Here is a 27639-nt window from a genome sequence, read left to right on the forward strand (position 1 = left end):
CTGGAAATTCGCCTTCACGCCTGAATTGACACTAACTGAAGCCCTGCAGTTATATTTGACAGGACTGAAGAGCCCTCTACCGGCAGCTGGAGGGAACCGTTCTGTGTAACTTCTGAAAAGTTCAATTATGAATTAATTACATCTAATTGCCCATGACCTCAAACTATCTGTGGGTAATTTAAATGAAGGCTTTTCATTGCTAACTGAAAATTAAAAGAGCAAAGGATACCATTTTTCATTAACAAATTGGCAAAGAGTTTTTTATTGTTAATACTCGTTAAGGAGAGGCATGTAGAAAAACAGATCCACTTACCTACGGCTGGAGAGAGTGTAAGCAGAGAATTTCCAGGAGGGCAGGTTGACAACATCGGCGAAAACCTGAACAACACAAGCCTTGAGACCCAGCAGCTGCGGGTGTGGCCTTGTTCTAAGGGAATGACCCATCATGTGCCCCCAAAACTCATCAAAACACTGTTTAATCTCGTAAGAAGGCAGAAACCTCCCAAAGGTTCAGAAACAGGAGGTTCACTCAGTAAATTATGGGACTTCATGTTAAAATGATGTTGGAGAAATAAATTTCATATTGGGTGATCCAGAACGTAATGCAGTGTTTGAGGCACAATCTCATTTTGGCAAATATGCATGTCGAAGATGGTCCGTAAAGACAGGAGATGTTTGACGATTCACTTGAATGGAGGAGGCAAAGAGTGTTGTCTAGTTGTCTATGTGTCTGAATATGTATTCTGAAAATTTTGCTAATGAATACTGCTGTTGCAGTAACAGTAAGAAAGGACCAAATTCCCACGAATATCCATGTTTTCAAAGTTTGATCTGTCTGCCCCTTGTATCTGCAAATATCCCTAGTCTCAGAGACGTGCAGCCTGTGCCAGCAACCATCCATCCCTGCCTCTCCCCGGGGAAGGGGGACAGCCCTGCTCCCTCCAGGGCCATCCTCTCCTGACTGCCCTCCCAGCCCGCACCACCTCAGGTCTCCATGCTCCCCATCCTTCTGAAAGAACGCTCCCTGTCTCAGTCTCTGGCCATTCACACCTCGGCCCCGTGTCACCTGGCTTCTGTCCCCTCCACACCCTGCCAAGGCCACCAGTGGCCTCCAGAATGCCAAACCCTCGGGCCAACACTGGCCACTGTTGCCCACTGCCTTTCTGCGCCTCTGACCTCCCTGGGCTCAGGGGACCGCTCTCTCTTCTGTGCCCCTTGTTCTCTCTGGCCACTGCTCTTCCCCCTCAGCCCGAGCCCTCCTGCTGAATCAGTGTCTTCACCCGTGGCCCTTCCCGACAGCCCGTGCCGGGCTCATCCACTCTCCTCCCTCACTTGCGAGCCCCCACCATCCATTCCCACATGCCCACAGACCACGTTCCCAGGTCCCCCAGGAACAGCTGCCCAGCCCGTCATGCCTCACACACCCACCGGAGGGATTTTTCTAGAACACAACTAGGATCAAAGTTCTTGATTCAAGTCCTTACAGACCGTCCACGGCTTCCAGGATGAAAGCAAGCTCTGTAGCATGGTGATGCCTCTGTGACCCCGAGCAGTCCCATGAGGGCACACTTAGCCCTGCGCCCTGGCTCCTGTCCCCAGCATGGCCAATGTGTCCCCTTCTTTAGGCTCTGTGATCTCCTAGAGACCGCTAGAAGCCCTGCTCTAACCTTTGTCTGTGATCTCCATTCCTGGCCGCCAGTCTGACCCACTTCTCCTTCCTTCTGTCATTAGTGATCCTTGCTGACACCCCATTTTCCTTGGCCCCCCTCACAAGCTGCCCTCTCTGCCCACAGGCAGGGCCTAGAGGGCAGGGAGCCCAGCACTGAGCACGGCACCTGGCACATCAGAGCTCCTCCGCAAGCCCTAATGAAGGGAGACATGGGAGAACCGCTCTCATTCTGGGCTCAAAACAGTAAAGCCAATCTTTGTCTCCCACGACAGCCTTTTGACTCTTTGAAAACAGCTCGTTTCCCCCTTGAGTCTTCTTTTCTCCAAGGAAAAGTCTCATCCCTTAGACGGTTCCCAGTGGGAGCGGCTGTCCGCATGGGGGTGCCCAGGTTCCGTGCCTCTCTTCCCTGCCCGGAGCTGAGCACAGCTGCCAGGTGTCCTCGGGCCAGCTCACAACTGCAGAAGGTCGGGAAAATGGAAAATGCGTGCTCAGGAGGGCAAGCAGTAATGGTTTTAGAGTTCTTCCTGCTGGAATGACAGGGGACAGAGAAGGAAATGGGTTAAGGGGAATGAGATGCTTTTGACCGGGCGTCTTGTCTACCATGGCGACACGGCAGTGTGACCCCGGGTTAATAGAAGGTCCCCGGGGTGTCAGGCAGACCCACGTCTGACTCTGGGTTCCAACATTTCTCTCCAGTGCCGGTGCACACATTACCCCCCCAACCAGTGACCTCGTATATAAAGGGGGAGATGCTGGGACGTGCTTGGCACGGGATGGGGCACACGGCGAGTGAGGATAGCCATGATGGCATATGGAGATCCAGGCACTTGGCACACGATTGTTCCTTGTATTGTTATCGTCAAAGCACTCACTGGGGAGACGTCTTCTGTTTCATTTGATAAGAACTGACCCCTTCCAAACCACATCCCCACCAAGGTCCTCCACACAGCCCCATGGGCCCCAAAGCAGGTGAACAGTCCTGTCGAAGCCATTCCTTCACAGGTGCGGGTGCAAACTTACAGGAAGTGTGTAATTCCCCAACGAGCTCCGAAGGCGCAGACAAGTTCACGGGACAGTTGTTAGCCGGCACATTCAATGCAACACTGTGACCAAAACAACTTTAAATCAGGTGCTGGAAGCAAGACGGCTGGTGTTGAAATTATCCCAAGCTAAGAAGACTCCTGCATTTCAGGACCCTCAGTGTTGCTTACTTCATTAGAAGCAGAAGGAGAAAAGTCACACAGAATTTCTTGGTGCTCACATGTGCAATTCCCATTAAGAAAAGCGGGCTGTGGAAAACCTGCAGCTTGCCAAGCGGACACGGGAGGAGGGAGGCCCGCTGCCCCGGCGAGCACACGATTAGCCAAAGACCGTAGACAACGGTTTATGTGAAAACCGCTGCTTTCTCTTCCAAAGCCACGATTTTTCAGAGGGCGTGAAAAGAATAAGATTTTGCCTTTGTCATTATAAAGTGTCTCTTTTCTAAGAAGCTTAAAACCCAGCATCTCATTTTATCTTCTTTGGGGGCTGGAAGTAGGGAAGCTTTGGACTTAAAATAGCTTTTAGCAGAACAATGCTTCCGTGGAGCCCGCCCTCTGCAGCAGGCCGGCCACATTGTAAAGTCGGGGGGCCGACGGCAAGGAGCCCAGAGAATGGACAGCTGCGGAGGGGGGCCAAGGGTCTGGCTTGCGTACAGGAGGGAACCTGTGGGCGTGACCGTGCTTCCAGTAGACTCTGCAGCCGGCAGCCTGCTCTTGCGTGCTGCTTCTGCCACTCACTCTCCAGCTGTGTGAACTTGGACCAGGTCCCTTCACGTCTTCCCACTAAGTTTCACCATCTGTAAAACCTGGTTGAGCAGAGTGGCACCAGCCGCCCAGGGCCGTAGCATGAACGAGTTGTCATCAAGTGGAGGGCGTGCTGGTTCCATGCCGTGTCAGCGTTGGCCCTGACCGTGTGGGCGCTGTGTGTGCTGCCGTGTGTGACGCGTGTGGCCCTGGCCAGGCACACAGCCGCTCGCTGACTCGCCGTGATGATCACGCCCCGCCACGCCACCTAGGAACCAGGATTACAGTTTGCGATCCTGGATTCTTAAACTCTGTGGCTCTGTGTCTAAAAATTAAGGCCTACCAAACAGCGGCCGGCTAGTCCTGCTTCCTCTCTGAACGTGCTGGTGAGCGTGGGGCCGTGAAGGCACACGGCCCAGGGGTCAGACTGGCACCAGGATCAAGTTCCACGCACTCCTGTCTTTAAGCGTGCATAATCCGCTTCCCCCGGCACCTAATGCTGCAGGAACAGACACGGCCACGGTGCGCCTAGTGATTTTTCCGTCATTTATTAAAATGCCTGTCTTGGTTAAAACTCACGCCTGCTGACTTAATGACGGTTTAAGAAATACAAAAATAGGAGTACATAACGCTCTATTTGCTGTGGCCGGAGACGGCTTTTATCTGTCACAATTTTGCACAAAGCACAAATTGTTGCAAAAATACCCGAACTTTGCTATCGTGGGGGCGCTTTGAAGAGATTGTTCGGTGAGTGGCAATTATTCACAGGCCCACGGTAAGGCCCAGCACTGGCGCAAAGCCCTGCCTGCCGTGGAGGGGCTCAGAGCCACCTTCTAGGCAAAACCTCGGCCACAAAGGCTCGGCCGCACAGCGGCGAACAAATAGTGTCACAGGAGCCCCTTGAGCTGAAACAGATTTTCTCGTGATGAGCGAATCTGAATGAACCTGGGAGCAGCAAGTAGGCTGTAATTAAAACTCGAGGTCCAAATGCCCGTTTCTTTGCAGCAGAACACAACTGGCTTATTTCAAGCCAACCTGATTTGAGGATCCGGGTCCGAGGGCAGAATGGGCAGCGCAGGTGTGTGTCCCGCCCGGAAGGTGGGAGAGGAGGCAGGGTGGTGCCCCCGCCCTGCTGTGCAGGAGGGGTGCGGTCGTGCCCTGGAGCCCCTCCAGGCCCCCCCACCCCTAGGAGCCGTCTCGGGGAGCCACCGAGTCCTGCTGTCTGTTGGGGACCAAGAGAGAAATGCATTTATAGCCGAGTCTCTCCTTCTCGTTGCAGGTGGCCCGGGAGCTCCAGCCCTCCGTGGTGTGGATCGGAGACACAGAGAAAACCTTCTACAAGAAAGTCCCCAGCACAGAAAGGATGGTGAGGGTTTCTAGATCTTTCTCCATTTGGCCTTTTCTGCCCCCCCCCCTCCCAAGGGGACTCTTACCGGGGACTGTCTCCACTTTTCAAGAACGTCTTCTTTAAAGGGAGGAAGGGAATGAAGGGGCAGCCGTCTCTCTCTGCCCTATACATGTCTGTATTTGAAAAATTTCAGTGGTCTGATTTTATGAGGAATAATTTAGGGGAAAAAAATGAAGGAAATTATGGAAGGAAGGGGGAAGAGGAGCTTTGGACCCAAACATGTGACTCAGAGGTAAGAAACAATTCAGAGAATTTTCCTTGGTTAAAGCAAATGGCACACATAGGAGTTATTATTAGGATTTCCTATTGTTCATAATAATAAATAGCAAAGGCCTGAAATTTATGAACAAAGACCTTCGACAGAACTGCTAAGTGCCTGCATTTGGGGCCCCCGGGGAGCCCGCTCTCAACTGCTTCCTTCCTTCGTTTCTCTCCCACAAGGCCCCCCTCCCCCGAACTTCCCCCCACAAATCACCAGCAAATTTCCCACAAGTTAAAAAAAAATTTGCAGATACACATGATTGTTATTCCACATCAATTTGCACCAAAGCAAATAGTGGTTAACTGTGAATTTCTGATTAAATTCATAAGGATTTTAATCACTCTCGATCCTTATGTATTATACATCATTTTTAGCAGGTAGAGATGATTTGGATAAAGAATGAAAGCTCCATCTTTTCTTCCCCAAATGAGCCTTGATTGCCCTGTCATTTCAGGAACTCTTAAGAGGACTCATTCATTATTAAATCCGGGAATCTGGGAGTTCGCTCCCTCTGCTGGCCAAGTTGCTACATGGAAGAAAGTCCCCACGTATGAACACGTGAAGGCAGGCGTTACTATGAGCCAGATCAGAAATCTGAGGAGGCGTGCGGGGCGTGTGTAATCCAAGGTGTCACACACCCGACGTCATCAGAAACTTTGTCCTAATGGGCAAGCGCTCCTCACGCCCCCACTGGTCATCAGCCTGGGGAGTAGGGGACCTGGGTTCCGGGCTCGCTCTGCCATCCACTTGAGCTGGCTGTGTGTCTGTGAGCAAGTAACTTAACCTCTCTGAGCACCCACTTCCTTAACAACTTAATTAAAGGGTTCCAGAGAGCACAGCTTCCAGTTCATGGGGCGCCCCTCGCATTCTCTGCCATGACCCCCTCAGGCTGTGGCTTTGCTACCAGCAGTCACAGCATCTGCACCCAGAGTCTGCGGGGAGACCCAGAGGAGCCCTGGGGGGCAGGGCTGATGGTGGGGAATGAAATGCGGGCTCGGCAGACACCTCCCACAAAGGGAGGCCCTGTGCAGGGCAGGCAGCTGGCAAAGGAGAGAGACAAGCACGGTGTCTCTGGGCCTCCCGCCTGACCTGGCCCTACTGTTGCTGATCCCAAGAGACTCAGCCCAAGCTCCAATTCCACAAACATGGCCATGGGCTAGTGTTAGTCCGGTAAGAAATGAAGGCCTTTGGTGGCAGAGTCTTTGCAGTGGACAAATAGGACCTTTGTTCTGTCCAGCTCCGCATTAGACGAGCCTGTCATCTGTCAGGGGAATTAACGGTGCTGAAGAGCATGAATCACTTTCCTAGATAATTCCCAGAACACCTGAGGGTCAGCAAACAGAAGGGCTCCTTGGGTTCCCAAACGTCCTGAGCCATCCCACACAGACAGAGCTGCGAGGGGGGGCGGGGGGACACCACTGAGTGCCTCCTCCAGCTGTACATGGGAACAGGTGTCCCCGCTCACCCCCCAAGTCCTGGGCCTGCCCCTCAGGCTGCCCCTGCTGCCTTCCTGGAATTCCGGAGTCAGGGCTGGACCACCTCTGATCTCCTTCCCCCACCCAGCCTCTGACTTAGGCTCTTACCAAGTCCCTCAGCCACCAAGGCCGGAGCTGTCTGGGGCATTGTCCCCCTGCCTTCTGAAGGTGGCCACCAAAAGCCAAGGGCAGCACCTGCATCCACAGGTGACAGGAAAGCCAGAGGCATCACACCAGCTTCTCATTGCTCACTCGGCCACCCCTGGGAAAGCCAACAGCCTTCCTTCTACCGTGGTCCAGCCTCTGTCCCAAAAGTTCCACGATCCCAACGGCACTGAGGCGCAGGGAAGAAAGTCCATCTGCAAAGAAACTAGGAGGCTGCCAAGCCCACCACCCACAGCTACAACACAGACCCCCCACAGTGGCTGCCACCTGGATTGGAGGGATTCCAGAATCTCCCCTTGGGAAAAAAAAGTCTCACAGTGACTTACTCCCCGCTTGATGCCTCAAGCTTTAGGTTAAGGCTCCAAGGTGGCAGAATGTATGAGGATCACCCAGTCAACAGCAGCAAAGCAAGAAAGAAGTCGAGGCTGGCCGCGATGGCTACTGAGCTTGGCTCTGCCCTGGGAAGCTGAGCTCCCTGGTGCAGGGACCCCAGGCCCAACACCTAGGACAGCTGTGAACGGGAAGCAGAGGTTCCCAGGGGTACAACTCCTATGTCACGGAAGCTTCCAGCAACTCTGGGAAGGAAGCCGTCTTCCCCTGTTTTGCACAAGAGGACAGAGGCTCCAAAGGAGCCACAGCGTGTTGGGGATAGTGCCGGGACCCAGAAACGGGTTTGTCTGAATGCAGAGGCCAAGCCCTCCTCCCCATTTGGACGGCACTCCCAGCTGGGATGCCCCTGAGTGCCAGGCATTCTACCTTCCTGCATGCTTCCACCCACGACGTGGACACCCGTGTCTGCCCACCACACCTCCTGCACCCCCGGGCCACTCCAGACCACATCCTGAACACTGCCCGTGGGGCCCTCTGGTCTTCGAGACGAGGTGCCCTGATCCAGAGTCCCCACACTCCTGCTGACACCCTCGCCCTCTCCCGTTGTCCTCAACACCCTGAAAAGTCCTTCACCTCTAGACTTTCGGCAGTATCCAAGCTCCCAGCAGGCCCCACCCCGGCCACCCTCAGGAACAGCGGCCCAGACAGAGGCCTGGACGCAGCCCGCTTCCTTTCTCCTCCTCCTGGGAGCATCCTCTCCACTCAGCTGGGCAGGTGTCTGTGGACGAGGCGAAGGGAGTAAACAATGAGAGCAGACAGGCTGCGGCGGCATTTTCTGCACCATTACCCTTCGTCACTCCATCGAGCAGGAGCCTTCCCGACGTCGCAACAGGCCTCCATGAGGGACGCTCCCGCTTTGTTGGAGCTGGCTGCAGTAGGCTTTTGTGGAGGCCGACTGCAGAACAGCAAACGGCAGTTGCTGTGTGGATGCTAAGCCCTAATTTGAGACTGCCCTCTGTGGGGACTGGCAGACCGGCCACAGAGGCAGCGGCTGTGGAGGCCGCCAGGTGACTGTGGGGATGTCGGCTGGCGTGATGGACGGGCGCCAGGGTCTCGTGCATAATGGACAGGCCTCTGAACTGGAACAGGGGTGGCCCAGGTGCAGGGGAGTGCTGACTGAATGGGCTCGTCTTTCATTCTCACCCCCTCCTAACGAGACTACGCCTCACCATCAGCAAGGATGTCACCCTAGATGCGGCCCAGGATCAACATTTGTTATCCAAATAGGCTAATTAAGTTCAGGTGTCCCTGCCATTTCAGGACGTGCAGGTAGCAATATCATCTGCCTCAGAACAGGCAGACGGCACCACTATCACCATGGCAACTAGGCTGCTGGGGATGGGCTCAGACCACACAAGCATGGCTCTCACCACAGAGAGCGGCAGTCTCCAGCGTCACTGGGGCCCTGGGGTCAGTCCTGCTTCCACCAGCCTTTGGGAAGCTCCCCCATGCGCCCTGCACATCCCAGTCGCCCTTGACATCTGCTTTGTTCTCCATCAAGCTTCTTAAAAGACCAGTCTGTTGTCACCATCCCCGCTCACTCCTCAACCCACCACCATCCGTTTGTTGCCTTCCAACTCCTTCGAAACTGCTCTCAAAAAGTTTTTCTTTGACATCCATTTTGCCAACAAGCACTTTGGTTCACTTGCTCTCCCTTTATGCCATGTTCAAGATGGTTAAATTCCACTATTTCGTAAAACTCTCTTTTCCCTTAGCTTCCATAGCCCTGGCCTCCTCATACCCCAGCAACACTTTTTTCTGTGTCTCCTTCTGTGTCTTCTGTGTCTCCTTGAGTTTCCATCCCAGGCCCGTGACCCCTTTTCTCTCTCCTTGCCCTCCTTGGGCACCATCTCATGGCTTGAAAAATCACGCCCAAACCAATGACTGCCCCACCCCATCCCCAGCCCAGTGCTCTGCCCTGAGGCTCAGGTGCCTGCATCCTTGGAGAACCTCCCACACAGTGCTGCAAAGCCTGCCCAAACTCTCCTCCCTCACTACCCACCACCCAAACTGCCGCTGCTCCTGCATTTTCAAAAGGTTGGTTTTATTTAAAATAACCACTCTTCATAAGAGGGCTTTGGATTCACTCTGGTAAAATGAACCCTGAATATCACCAAACTCTCTAAGCCTCATCCAAGTGCAGTAGGATATTTCCTGGCATAGGTATAGATATTCCTATGAGGTCTCTTCTTCCAGAATCTCAGCAGAGGGCTTTCTTCAGTGGCATGGAGCCCAAAGGCAGTTTCTCAGAGCTAAGTAGATGAAGAATTATCACTTACCATAATGGAAACCGATGGGAGATTTTTAGACATTCATTTTGAGTTCTGTTGGCAAATTGCTAGTTTCCTCCAAATAGCAAAGCCCCCAGCTTTTCTGTCTCTTAAAAACTTTGCTCTTCAGTAGAGCAGACCTGGCATTGTTTCCTACCAGCACTTATATTGCAGAATAAGACACCAATTATCCCTTAATAAGCACTTTGTCAGACAGACACATTATGCCACGCGATCCTCACAACATCGCTGTCAGTTAGGCTCTGTGATTATCCCCGTTTCTCAGATGTAGGGACTAAGTCTCAGAGAAATTGAGCAATCTGCTCAAGGTCACACAGCTGTTAAGAGCAGAGCCAAGACTGCGATCAAATATGTCTGAATCAAAGTCTATGCATTTAACTATTTGCCATACCATCTGCCTATTGTTCTGGAGTTTCTTCCTTGGGCTTGTTTTGTTTTTGTTTTTGTTTTTTGGTGGGGAGGAGAGGGAGTTTGCACATAGCCTGGCCCCCAGGTTAAGTTCAGCATCAAAGTAAAGGCCCAACAAGCACCCTTCCCCGTCCCAGGACAGCCCAGAGGCTGAGTCTGAGAGATGGCAGGTTTCCGCAAAGACCTGGGGTGGGGATTAAGGAACAGCCCTCTCATGAGCAGACCTTCCACCTCATTGTGAGAGCTGTCCATTTCTAGGATTCCAGGAAGTCTCATTCCATCAACCCTCTCCTGTGCTTTCCCCTCTTTTAAGCATCTCTGTTCTCCTGGATGGAATCATACAGGGCCATTGCTTCCTCCTGGTGGAGCTAAAGGAGGCTCTGGATTCCTGGGGGTGCAGGCGGAAATGATAGGAAGATGCCTGGTGGTCTGGCCTCAGGCCCAGCCTCCGGGATTTATTTTGCTGTAAAAATCCCCTCTCTTTCTCTGCTGTGAATTACATTATAAAAAGTCTCCTCTAAACTGAATCCAACAACATAGAAAAAGGATTATACACCATGACCAAGTGGGATTTACCCTGGGTTTAACATCCAAAAATCAATTAATCTAATATAGTACTATGTCATTAGAAGAAACGACAAAAACCATCTCATCTCAACGCATGCAGAAAAAGCATGTGACAAAAATCCAGCACCCCTTCATAATAAAAGACTCAACAACATACGAAAAGAAAGGAACTTCCTCCACCTGATAAAGGGCAACTACAAAAAATCCACAGCTAACAAACAGCAAAAGACTGTATGCTTTTCCCTCAACATCACCTCTTCTCCCCAGTATTATATTGGAGGGTCTCACCGGGGCAATTAGGGGAAAAAATGAAATAAAAGGCATCCACATTGGGGAAAAAAAGGTAAAACTATCTCTATTTGCAGATGGCATGATCTTATATATAGAAAATCCTATAGGATCCACTAAAAAAGCATTAGAACTAATAAACAAGTTCAGCAAGGTTGCAAGATACAAGATCAATACACAAAAAGCAACTTCTCTCTATACATTTGCAATGAAAGATCAAAAATTAAAATTAAGGAACAACCATTTATAATAACATCAAAAAATAAAATATTTAGGAATAATTTAACAAAGGAAGTACAAGATTTCGACTCTGAAAGCTACAAAAACGTTGAAAAAAGTTAAAGAAGACCTAGATAAATGGAAAGATACATCAAGTTCATGGATTTAAAAACTTAATATTGTTAAGATGGCAAGAATTCCCAAGCTGACCTGCAGATTCAGTGAAATTCCCATCAAAATGCCATCTGACGTACTGGCAGACATTGACAAGCTGATCCTAAAATCCATATGGAAATTCAAGGGACCTTCACTAGCCAGATTAGTCTTGAAAAAGAAGAACAGAGTTAGAGTACTTACACTCCCCAGTGTCAAAACTTAACCACAAAGCTGCCGCAATCAGGACAGTGTGGGGCTGGCATTAGAAGAGACATATAGATCAATGGGATAGAATTGAGAGTCCAGAAATAAACCCTCCCTTACGTTTTCAATCAACTGACTTTTTGACAAAGGTGCCAAGACAATTCAATGGAGGAAGTATAGTATTTTCAAAAAATGGCGCTGGAACAATCGGATAGCCACCCGCAAAAGAATAAATTTGGACCCTTAACTCACACAATATTCAAAAATCAACCCCCAATGCATCAAAGACCTACAAGAAAGAGCTAAAACTCTAAAACCCTTAGAAGAAGGTAGACGCATAAATCACTGTGACCTTAAATAAAGCAATGATGCCTTAGATATGACACCAAAAGCACAAAACAAAAGAAAAAACAAGTTGCACCTCATCAAAACTAAAGACTTTTTGCTGTAAAGGACATCATCAAGAAAGTGGAAAGACGACCCAGAGCATGTAAGAAAATACTTGCAAATCAGAGATCCAATAAGGGACTTATGTCTAGAACATATAAAGAACTCTTATAACTCAATAACAAAAAGAAAAATGACCCAATTTTAAAAGTGGGCAAAGGATCTGAATATGCCTTTTTCCAAAGAAGATAACAAATGGCCAATAAACACATGAAAAGATGCTGAACATCATCAGGCATCAGAAAGACACAAATCAAAACCCCAAGGAGATACCCCTTCACATCCACGAAGGTAGTTAAATTAAAAAAAAGGGGGAGGCGGAAGAAAAAGAACAGAAAAACACATAATAACAAGTGTTCACAGGATGTAGGGAGATGTGAGCCTCAGCCACTTTGGAAAGAAGTCTGGCATTTCCTCAAAAGGTTAAACATAAAGTAACTATTCGATCCACAGCAACTCAACTCTTGTGTGTGTGCCCGAGAGAAATGTTCATGGTGGCACTGTTCACAATAGCCAAAAAGTAGAAACAACCCAGATACCCATCAACTGATGACTGGATGCCAAAAATGTGGCCTATCTGGACAATGGCTATCATGTGGCAAGTAAAGCGAAGTATGAATGCATGCCACAACATAGGCGAACCCCAAAAATGTTATGTGAAATGAAAGAAGCCACTGACACACACGTGCGCACATGCACACCACATATTGGCTGATCTTATTTCTATGGAATATCCAGAATATACAAATCTGTAGAGACAGAAAGTGGATAACTGGCTGCCTAAGTCTGGAGGAAAGGGTTAGGGTGGAAACATTCAGTGACTGCTACTGGGCAGTCTTTGGGGGATGATGAAAATGTTCTAAAATGGACTATGGCAATGTTTGCACAACTCTGTGAATATACTAAAAGCCACTCAATTATACAGTTTAAATAGATGGATTGTATAGTACGTGAATTCTACCTCAATAAAGCTGACATGGATACATCATAATAATATATATCTAATAATAAAATATGACATAACAATATAATAATAATAAATATATATTTTAAGTCTCCTTTGCAGCCCTCAAGTGAGATAGGCCCTTACCCAGGAAGCGGGCTGGGGGGGGCACGCAAGCCCCCGGCACATCCCCTCTGGGAGGGGGGACCCCAGCAGAGCAGAGGGAGGAGCACAGGTTTGGGAGTCTGGGTCCTGCTTGTCAACTCTGGGACTCAGGACATCACTCAGCCTCTCTGGGCCCCAGGTTCTCATCTCTGAGTGAGGGGGACTGTCCCCTCCGGGGGAGGTTCTGAGGACTCAGTGGGGGAGTCCATGTCGTGGAGAGAGAAGTACCTGGAACCCAGTAAGCCCCCACCAGCTGCTACTTACTAGGATTATTCGGCTGGAAGATGCATAATCAGCCTGGACAAAAGAAGTGGTAAATGCAGGGTCAATGTCGGAGAGGACCAGCTTCCTGCCTTATCCTTGGAGAGCAATGGAAACCCCTGGTCTCGTGCCTTGCTGGGGCCAGAGCTCCCCGTGTTTCTGCAGCTTGCCATCATTCTTTCCTCCTAACGGCCGTGCAGCCTCTGGGCACCTGCCCTTTCCTACCCAGCCTCCTTCCTGCACCTTGTCAATGCAGACGTGGAACCGGGCCTCCTCGCTGGTCGAAAGAAAGGAAAAAGAAGAATGCCAACCGCCGCTGCGGACATGCACGGACAACAGCCTCATGATGCAGAGCAGTCACCCCTGGCTGTGCAGCTCCCCTGGGGCGCCCCTGCCCTCCAGGGTCCTCGATCATACCTGACTCCCCCTCCACTGTGCAGAGAAATTGGTGCACCCAGCTCTGACTCCCAGCTCTGCGGGGCCCACGAAGGGCATCCTGCGGAACACGGTATCATAGCACATGAGCACCCCTGTCCCAGGGGCCCGGCAAACCGTCCCCAGCACTGTCACCCCACCCACCAGCTGTGGCTTCAATGCCCTGCCGCTCCCTGTTATTCCTGAGCATTGGGTTTATGAAACACCTGCTCTCCCCCAGGTGTAACAGGCCCTACCTGCCTGCAGGGTGTCTCTGGGCTGGGCTGGGCTGGGCTGGGCTGTGCAGGGACCCACGGGGACACCAGGGCCGAGCAACAGGGGACGGTCCCTGCAGGATGTTCCAGCGAGCTCAGGCCCGCTCCTGCTCCAGAAAAGCCATGCACTGGCTTCTTTCAGTCCTGCTCAACATTCAGATTCTAATTGGATCAATCACCCCTGAGCCAAGTGGGAGCGAAAGCAGCCGCGACCCTCAGGGCTGCTCGGCGGAGGCTTTCTCCAACACCCCACTGTCCTCCTCCCTACACTTCTTCCTCGCGCGGCTGTGCCAGTGGAGGCTAATTGAAAGCTGGTGCGTTGCCATGGCAATGTGGCCAAATCTGACCCCCACGGGCTGGAAGTCATCTTCCCTGGGGTACCCTGCATCTTGCTCCTTCCTCTCCCTCATTGCTCATCTCCCTCAAATAATACAGGTTCAGACTCTTTCCAAACCGCTTCAGAGAGAGAAGCATCACACTCTTTTGTAAGCAGGTGCTTTTCAGACAGGAGAACCAGGCCCTCGGAGGCTTCCTGTCAGGGCCGTGGGCGAAGGCAGTCTGGGGTTCACCCTCAGAGCAGTTCAGAGGAAGGCGGATCACCACCGCGAGGCCCTGCTCCGGCCAGCTTCCCTCTGCTTGGAAGCCCACCCTGCTTCCCATTCTGAGGGTCGAGGTGTTAGAAAGATCAGTCAGGTGCTTCCTTCCTTCCTTCCTTCCCCCTTTCCAGATCTGAACGCCAGAGGTAGAGGAAAGGAAGAGCATGCAATTCAAACCACCCAGACCAGCATGAACTCTGAGAATCGTGTTTATCTGAGCTTTGAGGTTCACTCTAACACATGCATGCCGCGGTGCCTTCTAAGAATAAGTGTTCTTCCATCCGTAATTCTTTTTTCTGTTCATGGGCTCATCTTCCCCCTCTCCCTCTTTCTCCCAGATCGAGCCTAAACGCCTCAAAAAACAGCTTCCCAAAATCCTGAGACTCCTGAAACCGGACGACAGGATTCTGATTGTGGGAACAACACAGCGCCCTTTCGATGCTGAACTTCAATCTTTTTGCAAAGTTTACCAAAAAATTATTTTGGTTCCCAGACCAGACTATGCTTCCAGACTCGGCAAGTACCCCTGGCCCCTTCCCGTGTGTGGTGACGGAGGGTGGGCCGGGTGGCGTCAGCTTGCAGGAGTGTGGCACTGGGGTGGGGACCTCACCAGAAGGTGGTGGAGGTAGAGCCTATGCACTGGAGATGGCGCCAGACATGGGCAGAGCCTGGGCCGTAAATACAAACGACCAGGTCGTAAGAGCAAAACATGCCTGTCTCTTCTGTTGTTAACATTGTTCGTGTACCCAGGACAAAAGGAAACTGGACAGGGATTATGATTTTGGGCCCTGAAGGTGACAAAAGTCATTGCGGGTGCTAATTTTTCTTTGGACAGGTGGATTAGGTTGAGTTGTCTTGGACCCACGGTGACGGTGCCTCTCTCAGAGAACATCATTCTGTCCATGGGTTGATTTTTTTTTTTTTTTTAAGTTTTCCAGTCTCAAAGTATTAGTGCAGGAGCATGCTGACTTGCTTAAAATAACCATGAAAGATAAGAGCTCCTTTTTCAGTTTTTTCCTCTTGACCAGACAAATTCAAAATCTCCTTCTTTTGAAACATATTTTTAAGTGGGACTAACACTAAAAACGTGATTCTGGAGGCAGTGCAATGAAACTGTAAAGAGCCATGAGATACTAGCCCTGAGGAGACGTGGTTCTGAATCCCAGTTCTGCCACGGGATGGCTGGACAACCTTGACAGCTCAGTGGACCTTCTGAGTCCTCTACTGTTTCCTCGGTAAAGAGGACTGTTTAGTCCCCAGGGCTGTCATGACCCTTATGTGAGGCGGGCAGCAGAACACCGAGCACCGTAGCAGCCCCTGGGAGAGCCCGGCTGGTGCTGGGCAGGGAGGGAACCAAGATGGCAGCCACGGTTATGGCAAAAGAGTACGTGACCCGGCAGTGAGCGGCCATGGTGGTGCAGTGGTGGTTTCTATTATCTGCTGCCATGGAACAAACCACCCCAGTAGCTTAAAACAAGAACTTATTCCATCTCATGATTCAGAGGGTTCATGGGCTCAGACAGCAAGTATCTCTGGATGTTGGAGTCGGACGTCCGTTTGAGCTTCCTCTGAAGACTCGACAGAGCTGGATATACGTGGTCATTCACTCCCGTGACTGGCGCTGATGCTGGGAGCTCAGCTGGGGCTGCCAACCAGATAGCCTACACCTAGCCTTTCCATGGGTCCCACGAGAGAGCATCCTGAGAGCAAACGTTTCAGGAGGTTCAGGCAGAAGCTGGAAAGATTCTCGTGACCCAGCCTCAGAAGTCACACAAAGTCCCTTTCACCAAACTCTACGGGTCAAGAGCAAGTCCCAGGCCAGCCCAGATTCAAGGGAGGTGGACTACCCAAGGGTCTAAATACTATAGCGCGGCTCAGTGAGGGGTTGTCTTTACTTCTTGTGGTGGTGATGATGGTAGTGGTAGTCACAGATTTGGTATAGACGGTGATGGTGGTGTCAGTGTTGCAAATGGCCGTGATGGCAGTGGCCGCCTGGTGCTAGGGAAGAGGAAGGGGGTCACATGGGCGGGGTGGCGGCTGCGGTGGTGGTGATGGTGGCCGTGGTGCAGGGTGGTCTGGACAGGAAGGTGCTCCCAGTAGAGCAGGGCTAGAGGTGAGACAGCCTATGGTAGCAGTTAACATTAATAAGAGGAATGAGAATGACCAGGTCAGACTTGGTTTCTGTGCATCCTTCCCCACTCACAATAGCACCCCCAAAGCAGAGGGACTTTGTGACCCTTTCTGGTTGTTGTTAAGTTCCTGGCCCATGTTATTTGCTAGAGAACAACCAGCCACTCCATTTGCTGTGCGAGCTCATTTCTGTCTTGATAAACTGTGATCCTGGCTTCACAAATCCATGTCATACACAAAGTACAGGAGGACGTTGGTTCGATTATTTCTCCATCATTCTAGGGGCTTCTCCATCTCCTGGAGCCTCCAGGCCCTCCACTGGGTCCTCGCCTTCAGCAAGCATCCAAGGAAAAGAGAGAAGGCAGTAGAGAGTATCTCACAGGAGATTTTAGGGATAAGACCCAGAAGGGCCGGCTGTTGTCTCATTTGTGTTGCATTGGCCAGAATGACTCCCACAGCCTCACTGAAGTTCAAGGGGGTAGGGCTGTGCAGTCCCACCAAGGAAAGTTTTGGTACGGAGCTGGGTGGGTGCCAGCAGTCTCCACCCACTGGGAGTCCACACAGAGCATCCCCACTCCTGGCTTTCCTGCTCTCATTTCTGTTAGTCAGATTTCCTCTCAGGATCCCAGCGTTTGGTTTGGTTTGGGTTTTTTTTTTGTTGTTGTAGATACGTATTTTAAGCTATCTTAACGGAATAAGGTAGGGTGTTATTAATTTTCAGGGACCAGAGCATTATTCTTGACTTTGGATTGAATAGTTTCTATTGTTTGACAAAACCATAAGCCCTTTAAGAATGAAGTTATTGATGTATAACAAGGACAGTTGTGTTCTTTTGATAAAATGCCAGGCATCTCTAAGGACACAGATCACATTACAGATTCCAACCTGAGTCTCTCCGTGGCGGCATCATTGGGGAGGACGGAGAAAGCATCCCTTCGCCTGTGGGCAGATGATAAACCTGCATGCAGGGGTTCTCTTGGGCCCAGGGCGCTGTCCACTAAACCTCACGCTTCTCGCATATTTCTTCCATGGTGGGTGATTTGTTTAGGTCGCCATTCCTGCTGACATCATAAATGCTGTCCAGCATTTCCTCCAGTGACCTTGAAGTTTTCATAGCCACAGTGGCTGGGACATCTATCTTAAAGAAAGACTGTTCCTGTCTTTGCAGTGATCAAAAAATAGTCTCTTCCAGCCCATAAAGCATGGGCTGCAAATCCATAACCTGGGCCTCTGCTTGGCCATCTATCTACCAGCTGCAGAGCGCGGAAGGTGTTGGGGAACATTCACCGTCCGGCTTCTTACATCCCTCCAGGCAGGGTGGGGGAGGAACGGCACCGAGAAGGGGAGGGTGGTCAGCCTGAGGAAGCACGATCCTTAAGGTTTACCAAATAGAATTCAATATTTACCTTCTTACCCCAAATCAAGCTGTTTCCTTCAAAATGTCTGCAAAGAAAATCCACCCGCAAGGTTGATTAATGCCTCATCTAGTCCCCAGAAATCCCTCTGGGCCTCCTCTTCCCACATTCCTAATGCTTCCTGCTCTTGCCTCTCTTCCCGGGGGTCTGTTTCACTAATAACCCAATTCATCATAGGCCCCCACCCCAGACCCAGTGTCTGGTCAGATGAGTTCAGTCCACGTCTTCCGATTCTTCTGGAATTCTAGTCTTCAGAGGCCAGAAGCTCATCCAAATCACATTATCACTTCCTGGGCTTTTGTAAAATCACAAATAACAAATGAATTTTAAGAGACTACGTCATCTCAAGAACACAGTTGGGAGCCAGGACAGAATCCATTTGGAACGCCAAAAGCAGAGAAGGAGATCCAAAGACCAGATTCTTTTCAGTCTAAAGAAGGGAAAGAGAAGGCAGATTAGGCTGAAGACGTGAGGAGCCTTTGCATCCAAGAGGAGGAAGGTAAAACACAGCACTCAGTCTGGAGAGCACCTCAGCTGCCTTCACCATGTTCCATTCGCTGATCCGGTCCTCCCCACACACCCGCAGCCAGCCCTTAGGTCTGTTGTGCTCCCACCCTCTCCACCTGCGCGGCGGGGCCAAAGACTCGGAGGCCGTGGCTCCAGAGTTCACTGTGGGGTTCCCACCTCCATGAGCCCTCCAGGCTGGGCCTCACTCTGCACCTGACACCCTTCTTAGCCCCGCCACAGGTGGCTTTGTAGAAGCAGCAGAAGCTATTCTTTTAAAGGCAAGTCTAGTTCATCAATAGGAGAAGTCAAAGTGATTCTCTTTCCCGTTCTCTGGATCTTGAGAAGACTGTGGGCAAGTGGCGAAGTCCCGCTGTAGCTGTGACTGCCTTCACCGTTTCCCTTACGGTGCCTCCATTAACAAATGGTGAGCTTGGGGGGAAAATCAATGATGTGTGTATTTTGAGGACCTTTGGTCAAAACTCTGTGTAAGTATTAAGTACCATACATTTTAAAGTGTCAAGAGTGTGTTCCTAGGTCCTTGCTAGACCAGAGTAATTGTAGTTTTTTGCTCTGTTTCTAAAGAATCTTTACTTATAGAGAGACCTCTCATGTTGGGAGGCTGGACAGCTGTGACCGTCATAGCTTAGCAGGGAGGCAGGGATGAGAGCCCTGGCCCTCTCCGTTTGCTTACCCACTGGTCCACTCCATGCCGTGGGTAAGAAGTGTGCCTGGGATGCACAAGGCTGAAGCTGTCTGAGTTTCCAGCCTGGGATATCTACTGGGTCCTCAGCTGGAGGAATTATGCCCTGTGCTTCAGCATAAAGCCTGCTCCCTTCACAGCTTCCAGAGTCACCGTTCAGATCTGTTCACCCTTTTTTTCGATGTTATAAATCTGGGCAGGGGTACGCTAGATCCCAAGGGATGATGCTGCCTGCTCATTGTTCTTATTTTTCCCATGGGTTGTATTTTATGATTTCTAAGTCTTCCCCAGTTATATCCAGGTCAGGGTAATCTGTTTTACAGAAATATTCTTTGGCATATTTTGTATTTATGCTTTAATGAGCATTAGGAAACTTTGGTACAAAATGGAATGACTAATGGTAATTACAAGAACAGTCACACCACTACAAGAAAATAAACTGCCCACCATATGCTAGATCAGCACTCTTCCAAGCACTTCCTCTACATTCTTGTATTTATTTCTCACAGCAGCCTGAGAAGTAAATCTTTCTACTTGCATTTTATAAGTAAGCCTAAGATGGATTGGAGCTCAAACAGTGCCACCAAGGAAGTAGCCAAGCAGATCTAGGGGATTAGATGTTGCTTTAGGTCAGTTTGGTGGCCCACGTGGCCCTTGATAACTAGCCTTACACAGCTGGGAGACACAGTATGGCCCCAGGGTAATATGCACCCCTCCCAGCAACTCAGCTCACCACAAGGCCAAGGACCACCCCCCCCCCCCATCACCACCAAAGTCGATGGTGGAGGTGGATTGTTAAAATGACTCATGACCCAAAATCCCACTCTATGATGTGGTTCATAGATATACGGCAGGTCATTCTATTCCTGGACAATAATTAGACCTTTTCATTTTATCAAGTATTTGTGGATCAATGTATTTGGATGAGTTAGTCATTTAACAGACCTGACAGTGTTCAGATTATATAATAATGGTCATTTAAAAAAAAACTATTTCAAATATTCCTTGAAGAAGGTCAAAATGCTTGGGAGACATTTGACTAGATCCTCCCAGCACTCCAGCACTGAGAACGGCTCCGAGACGGGTGGCCCTGGCCAAGTCCCACCTTTCCCACTGTCTGGATACAATGAAACAAGGCATATGGTGAATCTCAAGTACTTCCCTCTCTTTTGTGGAATGGATGTAATTCCTTGAGTGTAATATTATTTCAAATGCTGTGTGGGAGCCCGTTCTATCTCTTAAGTTCAGTAATTCCATAATTCATTTTCACGACATCCCTGTGTTCTAAGAGAAATCTCTCTGTTACTGGACCCCCAGGTCCCAGTAACCCAAAGAACAACCAGGGGTCCACCCAGGGGATTTCAGTCAACCTCTGCCTGTTTACGATTGTTGGGGGTGGAGAATAAGGGTCAAATTGCACCCAAAGGGAACTGAGCCTGCTGGTGATGAATGGAAATTGGAATCTGCATTCCAATTCCACATATAAAAATAATGCACAAAAACTTTATAATTAAAAAAAAGTCAAACTCCTACTCATACAAACACTTTGGAAAATATAATATTCTGAGGAGCAGAGATCCTATATGTACCTTATCTGAATTTCCAATTTTGAAAGATTTTGAACATCTTTGAAGATACCACACTGAAACTATCCTGAACATGGTTTCATTTTTTCTTGTTTTGTGGGTCTAGGACCTCAGGCCATTGATATGTATGTCTTATGGTTGAAAATCACTCAGAGGAAAAAAAGTATTTAGTTACATGGCTTCCTGGCTCATTTGAATTACAATTAAGATGGAATGTTCCTCCTGTACATTCCTTTCTTGATGACATGCAACTTTGTACCAAGACTAGATAATATTGCTTTCTCTGTGGTGACCTTTGTTCTCTGTGTCTTTTCCACCATCTTGGATACAACAGTTCTGTGGAAACAGATCATTCAACGCAATGGAGGCATCATTACCAATGCCTTGAATATAAGTTGCCTGGCAAAGGTCACCGATGGCTTCACCCAGGGACACATAGTCGAGATGGTTCAAGGTGTGCTCACAGACCGCAGAATACGGCAGCAAACTTACAAACCGCTCACAGCTGCCGAGTTTATTGCAATGTTAACCCGCATGAGTCCGGTGTACCAGGAGGAAGAAGAGAGCTTTAAGGTAAACGGAACGCCTATGTGTCCAGGTCTTAGTCGCAAACACTTGTCACATGACCTCCTCCCTCTGGTTCCTGAGTTTCATGAATTTGTTATATGCAATGAAATTTGGAAATTTGAAATTTTTAGATCACAAATTCGTTCCAGCCTTGCCGGTAAAGCATGTGCCTTCCAAAATTTAGGAAAAACTGTGGTCTGTGACCTTATAAATTAACAGCCAAATTGCAGAAATAAATAGTAGCTTTGAAACCACTGGATCCAAACACACACACACACACACACACGCATACACATACACACAATATGTACATGTACACGTGCCTTCCCCTTGGTTCTCACTGGTTTTTACTTCATAGTTCATGTAATGGAACAAGCTGTGCATACATAAAGAAAACTAAATAGTGCATTTCCAGCCCCTGCTAGTTTTGTCCCAGATTCGCTGTGGTGTGCTTCATTTTTCAGTGCATTTGCAATAGAAAATCACAAGAGAACTCAACAAAGTGTAATTTTCTAATTTTGTATTATATTGTGTGATGTTCATGGAATTTTTTAGATCTAGAGGAAACTGAGAACCAGCTCTTCCAAATCCCCCTCTTACAGGAGGAAAAGAAGTTGCAGAAAGCTATGCGTCTTATCCAAGCAAATCAACATGAAAGTCTAGACGCCCAGGCCAGCAGGCACGCCTCACACTCCTTTTAATCAAAATGAATACAGTTGTGTTCACTTTCTAGACCTGGAGGCAGTTTCCTTGGCCAACTGGGAAAACAAGGAAGGAAAATTATATCCATGCAATTATACCCACCACAACATTGGCTATGCAATCATCAGAAAAAAGAATCAGAATTCTCGTCTAAGCCTTGTGTGTCTGGAAGCCTGCTTAAGATTAGGAAAATTTCCCTCTGCAATGTATCACTTTTCCACCAACCCTAAAAACCATATTTCTCTCCTGCTTTGCTACTAATGTTTCAGTACAAGGTGGAAAAGAGTCACAATACTGATCCCCCCCCCAAAATTAGCATAGGGATTGGCAAACTTTTCCATAAATGGCCAGAGAGCAAATATTTTAACCTTCGAGAGTTCCGCAGTCTCTGTCACAACTATTCAATCTTGTGTCATAGTATAAAAACATTCATACAAAGTATGTAAATGAATGGGCATGGCTGTGTTCTAATAAAACTTTATTTGCAAAAACAGTCAGCAAGCCAGATTTGGACCATCAGCTATACTTTTGCTGACAGGGGTCTAGCAAAACTGCAAAGAAATATTTCCAACTCCAAGCTGGAGTTTTTGTCAAGGATTTGAATTAATGTTCTTGTTAACTGTTTAAACCTTGTTAGAATTAATTACAAATATTTGTCCTCTTCATGTGATAGATCCTATTCTTTTCTGAAAGTCCCAATTTTTTTCCTTTGTAAAATAATCATTTTCCTTCTTATTCTGAGGAGCTAGGTTTAGGGTATTAAAATCTATGCTTTCTCTTAGCTGGGTTTTTAACTTTCCGAAGTGATTTGTAGACATTTTTCTGTTATAGGTACTGGAGGTCCAGTAACTACAACTGATCACACTATTCAAGAGAAGGAAATCCTACCATTGTATAACCTGATATAAGAACACATATGCTTCTCACTTCCATTCTTGGCATATTTGATCATTTTTTTTTGAGCAAACTAAATCATTTTTCCACCATCACTACTAGCCCCCTTCCCCATCAGTTTCTGCTTCTTATAGTAGCTCAAGAGCTTGGCACAGCACTCAGCCCCAACTAGATGTTCAATACACATTTTCAGTGGCAAATTTATTGAGCAGATGGATAGATGGGCTGCCACTTCACACCGATGAATAATATGATACTGTGGTTGTAGTTGCCTGTGATCATGCCAATCATTTCTGCCCTGAGAAATTGGACCTAACCGTGTTTCTGACAGTGTATCAGACTAGCATCTTGCAGAGTCTCCAAACACATCATATCGTGCTCTGTGGACATGATGGAGAAAATAATTAAGGATAATGATGGTGATAATCATAATAATTGTTAGTTGATACTTACTGACTACGTATGTGCCAGGCGCTGTTACAACTCATTTAGACCTCATAATTTCCCAATTTTTCAAATGGAAATTGAGTCATAGACAGGTATGGTAGGCAGAATAATGGCCTTCCAACGATGTCTACATCCCAGTCCCTAGAACCTATAAATATGTTAGGTCACATGGCAAAAGGAGTTAAGGTTGCAGATGGAGTAAGGTTGTTAATCCACTGAACCTAAAATAGGTTATCCTTACTTATACTGGTGAGTCCAACATAATCATAAAAAGTAGAAAAGGGAATCAGAAGAGAGAACCAAAAAGTTAGCAGCGTGGGAAGGATCCACTGGTACTCCAAGTAGCCCCATGTTGCTAGCTTGAAGATGAAAGAGGGACCACAAGCCAGGAGAGCAGGTGGTCTCAGGAAAGTGCAAAAGGTAAGGGAATAGATTCTCCCCTGGAGTTCCAGAAAGGATTACATCCTACAGACACCTAGATTTTAGCCCAGTGAGATCCATTTTGGACTTCTGACCTTCAGGACCGAAAGATAAGAAATGTTTTGTTTTACGTCACCAAGTTTGTGGTAATTTGTTGCAACAGGGAAAAAAAAGGAGGCAAAGTGACTTGCTCCTAGTCACACTGCTAAAAAGGAGCAGAGCTGAAATTCAAACCATAGTCCAAAGACAATGTTATTACCTATGTTCTATACCATGTCTCAATAAATTAGGAGTTCATCACCTTACATTTAAAACAAAGCCAAAGCAGCAATGTCCACAATAGCCAAACTGTGGAAAGAGCCAAGATGTCCATCGACAGATGAATGGTTAAAGAAGATGAGGTATATATACACAATGGAATATCATGCAGCCATCAAAAGGAATGAGATCTTGCCATTTGCAACGACGTGGATGGAACTGGAGGGTGTTATGCTGAGTGAAATAAGTCAATCAGAGAAAGACATGTATCATATGACCTCACTGATATGAGGAATTCTTCATCTCAGGAAACAAACTGAGTGTTGCTGGAGTGGTGGGGGGTGGGAGGGATGGGGTGGCTGGGTGATAGACATTGGGGAGGGTATGTGCTAGGGTGAGCGCTGTGAATTGTGCAAGACTGTTGAATCACAGATCTGTACTTCTGAAACAAATAATGCAACATATGTTAAGAAAAAAGAAAAAGAAGAAGATAGCAGGAGGGGAAGAATGAAGGGGAGTAAGTCGGAGGGGGAGACGAACCATGAGAGAGGATGGACTCTGAAAAACAAACTGAGGGTTCTAGAGGGGAGGGGGGTGGGGGGATGGGTTAGCCTGGTGATGGGTATTAAAGAGGGCACGTTCTGCGTGGAGCACTGGGTGTTATGCACGGACGGTGAATCATGGAACACTACATCGAAAACTAATGATGTAATGTATGGTGATTAACATAACAATAAAAAGTTAAAAAATAAGTAAATAAATAAATAAATGAAAAGAAGCAGGTGAAATGAAAAATAAATAAATAAATAAAACAAAGCCAAAGCAAAAAGAAAGATGAGAATAATCCCCAAGTGCCAGGAACAAAGATAAATCTCAAACAGGGACAACCATGTGCCTGGCATGCTGCATAGAGAAAAGTCAAGGCTAGGAAACAAAGAAGAAACCAGGGCCATGGAGGATAAAGTGGCAATACCTGCTGCTTCTGTGACCAGATCTGTGGTATGTCGACATCACCAAGGAGCATTAACTTCAAAGCATCACTACAAGATGTGTTTTTGCATTTGGCTTCCAAGGATTGTGTAGAAGCATGTGTGGGGGAGGGAGAAATGAGAGAGATGGAGACCACAACAGAGCCTCCTACTCAGAATGAACCTGAAAATAAAAATTCCAAGACATTTTAGGAAATCTAGTGCTAAGTACAACCTTACAAAGATGTTTAAATTAATATAATTCAGATGTTCAAAAAAAAAATGAAGGCATCATTTCCAATAGAGATGTACACTAAGTTTTGGAACAAAGACAGGCAGAAATGGAATAAGAAGAGATAATTATGGGAAAAGGCACAAAAAGAAAGCTTGGAAATTAAAAAGACAATAATTTGAAATGGCAAAAATAAAAGAGGTGTGAACTCTAGACTAGACATGGTCAAAGAGCAAATTTATGGACTGGAGGATACTCCCTCCAGAAGCAGCACAGAAAACCAAAACGGTAAAATCTATAAACTGCAATTAAGAACCTTTGAAGACATTGACACATAACTTAAAGAGGCTCTAAAAGAAAAGAATAGAAGAAATATTAGAGGAACAATTATTTGAAGAAAGATTTGCCGAAAATATTCTTGAATTAAAGACATGAGTTCTTAGGTTAAAAATGACCTCCAAGTGACCAGCGGAACAAATTAAAAAAATCCACACACACATACATTATTGTGAGCCTAGGACTAAGATAACAAACTAGTCTTCAAAGATGCCAGATTGCCTACAAAGAAACAACAGTGGGGAGGTCTGGCAGCTCTTTGATAGCAATCTATTCCAGAAGACAGTGCGATCATTTCTGCAAAGTGCTGAGGAACAATAACTGTGTACCTCTATTTATCCCCAACTAAATTACCACCCAAGAGACAGGAAACAATAAAGACATTTAAGACTTGAAAAGACTGAGCTAGACTCCCACTCAGAGCAATTTAGAAATATCCAGTAAAATTAAAGATGTACATGCCTACCCACCCCCCAGGAATTCTGTTTCTATGTATATGCCTTAGAGAAGTTTTCTCATAAGTATACAAGGAGATATGTACAAATTCCTAGTGACAAGTTGGAAATGGCCCATATGTCCATTAATAGGAGAACTGATAAACAACTGGTAGTGTAGTCATTCAGTGAAATATTATTACTACTCTAAAGTTTATAAATGAAAATGTTTCTGAGCTTTCAAATGAAAAGTGAGGGTTGAGAAAAATGTATTCACAGGGCCAGCTGGAACCACGAGGTGTTTGGTTGGTATGTTGGCTCCAGTATTTCTGCCATGTCTTCAATAGTCCCCCTCCCAGTGTTTGTGTGGCCTCCCACGGCTCCCACGTGTCTAGCTTCCTGTGGCCGTGTGTGAACCCCAGAGGATCATTCATGTTACCAAGAAAGCCCACACCCTCAGGATAGAGTAAGATCCCCAAAAAGATGGTGACTAGTTGATGGGAAGAGCTGCTGGTTAGATTTGGTCTGTGATTCTCTGAAACTGTTAACTCCTTGAGGTGGAAATTTCAAGTTTTGTCAAAATACAGGTTGGAAAACCCCCTGAAAAAGAATTTGTATTAAATATACATTAAATGTCCAAAGTTTAATGGCTACTTGTCCCTTCCTTCCTTAGCAAGCTTTTCTTTATCTTTAAGAATGTTCCAGTGAATTTGTGCCGTTTTGATATTTTCCTAAACATCTGTTTTATTTCAGAACTGGTACGCCAAAACCCCCACGGGTAAAAAGCGAGCCTTGGCGCTAACAGGAGGGGACATTGAGAAAGAAAAGGATAAAGGGAAAAAGAAGGGGAAAAAGGAGAAGAAAAAGTAAAGCCCTTCTGAGGAACCATCCTTGAGTGTCTCAGGGATGGAGGTGGTCCTGACCTGCTGGGGAGAAGACTCACCATTGCCTGTCTGAGGAAGACCCCGCCGACGCCCTGAGCTCATCCGCCCCTGCGTTCACTCAGATCTTTAGTAGGCTGCGCACCACGTTCGATGTCCACCACAATTGTTTCTAGAGCTCATGATTGTTTCTCAGGCTGTGTAAAGTTTGTGTGTAATGGAACTCCACTCCACACACAGTCTTTCCATCTCGTCAGCACTCGTCACCAAATTTACAACGTGATAGTTAGAAAATACTCTAATTTGACAATTAGTAAGTGATTTGAGTCTGTCACCAGCACTCTGGCTTTTTATTAATCCATATACACTGTATATTATCTTGCACATATTTTAATACAATAATTCTTTGCTCTATTAATCTAGTTTATATAATGGAATAAAAACTGTTGTCTTTGAACCGACTCAGTAATTTGGTTGCTGGAGCCAAAAAAGATGTTTAAAATTAGCGAGCTTGGGGGCACCAGAGTGGCTCTGTCAGTTGAGCATCTGACTCTTGGTCTCAGCTCGGGTTTTGATCTCAGGGTTGTGAGTTCAAGCCTCATGTTGGGCTCCATGCTGGGTGTGAGCCTACTTAAAAAAAAAAAATTAACGAGTTTAATCTTCTGATTTTGAAGACGGCAGAACCGAAGCCCAGGATCACACGGTGGACATCTGGGACAGAGGGACTAAAATCATCCTCCCTTCCAGCCTGGTGCTCTTGAGAAGCATGTGAATA

General features: G+C 47.6%; 1 protein-coding gene across 1 annotated transcript in view; it reads left to right on the top strand.

The window, feature by feature from the left end:
• Positions 1-27279, top strand: part of DRC11 (dynein regulatory complex subunit 11) — a 160140-nt gene extending 132861 nt beyond the window's left edge. The window contains exons 16-19 of the mRNA XM_025886596.2: positions 4733-4819; positions 14726-14903; positions 21060-21298; positions 26737-27279. Of these exons, the coding sequence (XP_025742381.1) occupies positions 4733-4819; positions 14726-14903; positions 21060-21298; positions 26737-26853 (621 nt within the window). The 3' untranslated portion in view covers positions 26854-27279. The remainder of the gene's footprint in view (positions 1-4732; positions 4820-14725; positions 14904-21059; positions 21299-26736) is intronic.
• Positions 27280-27639: the final 360 nt, after the last annotated feature.

Source organism: Callorhinus ursinus, unplaced genomic scaffold (genome assembly GCF_003265705.2).
Source record: "Callorhinus ursinus isolate GAN/ISIS: 27379988/994484 unplaced genomic scaffold, GSC_fseal_2.0 scaffold2, whole genome shotgun sequence".
Lineage (NCBI taxonomy): Eukaryota > Metazoa > Chordata > Mammalia > Carnivora > Otariidae > Callorhinus > Callorhinus ursinus.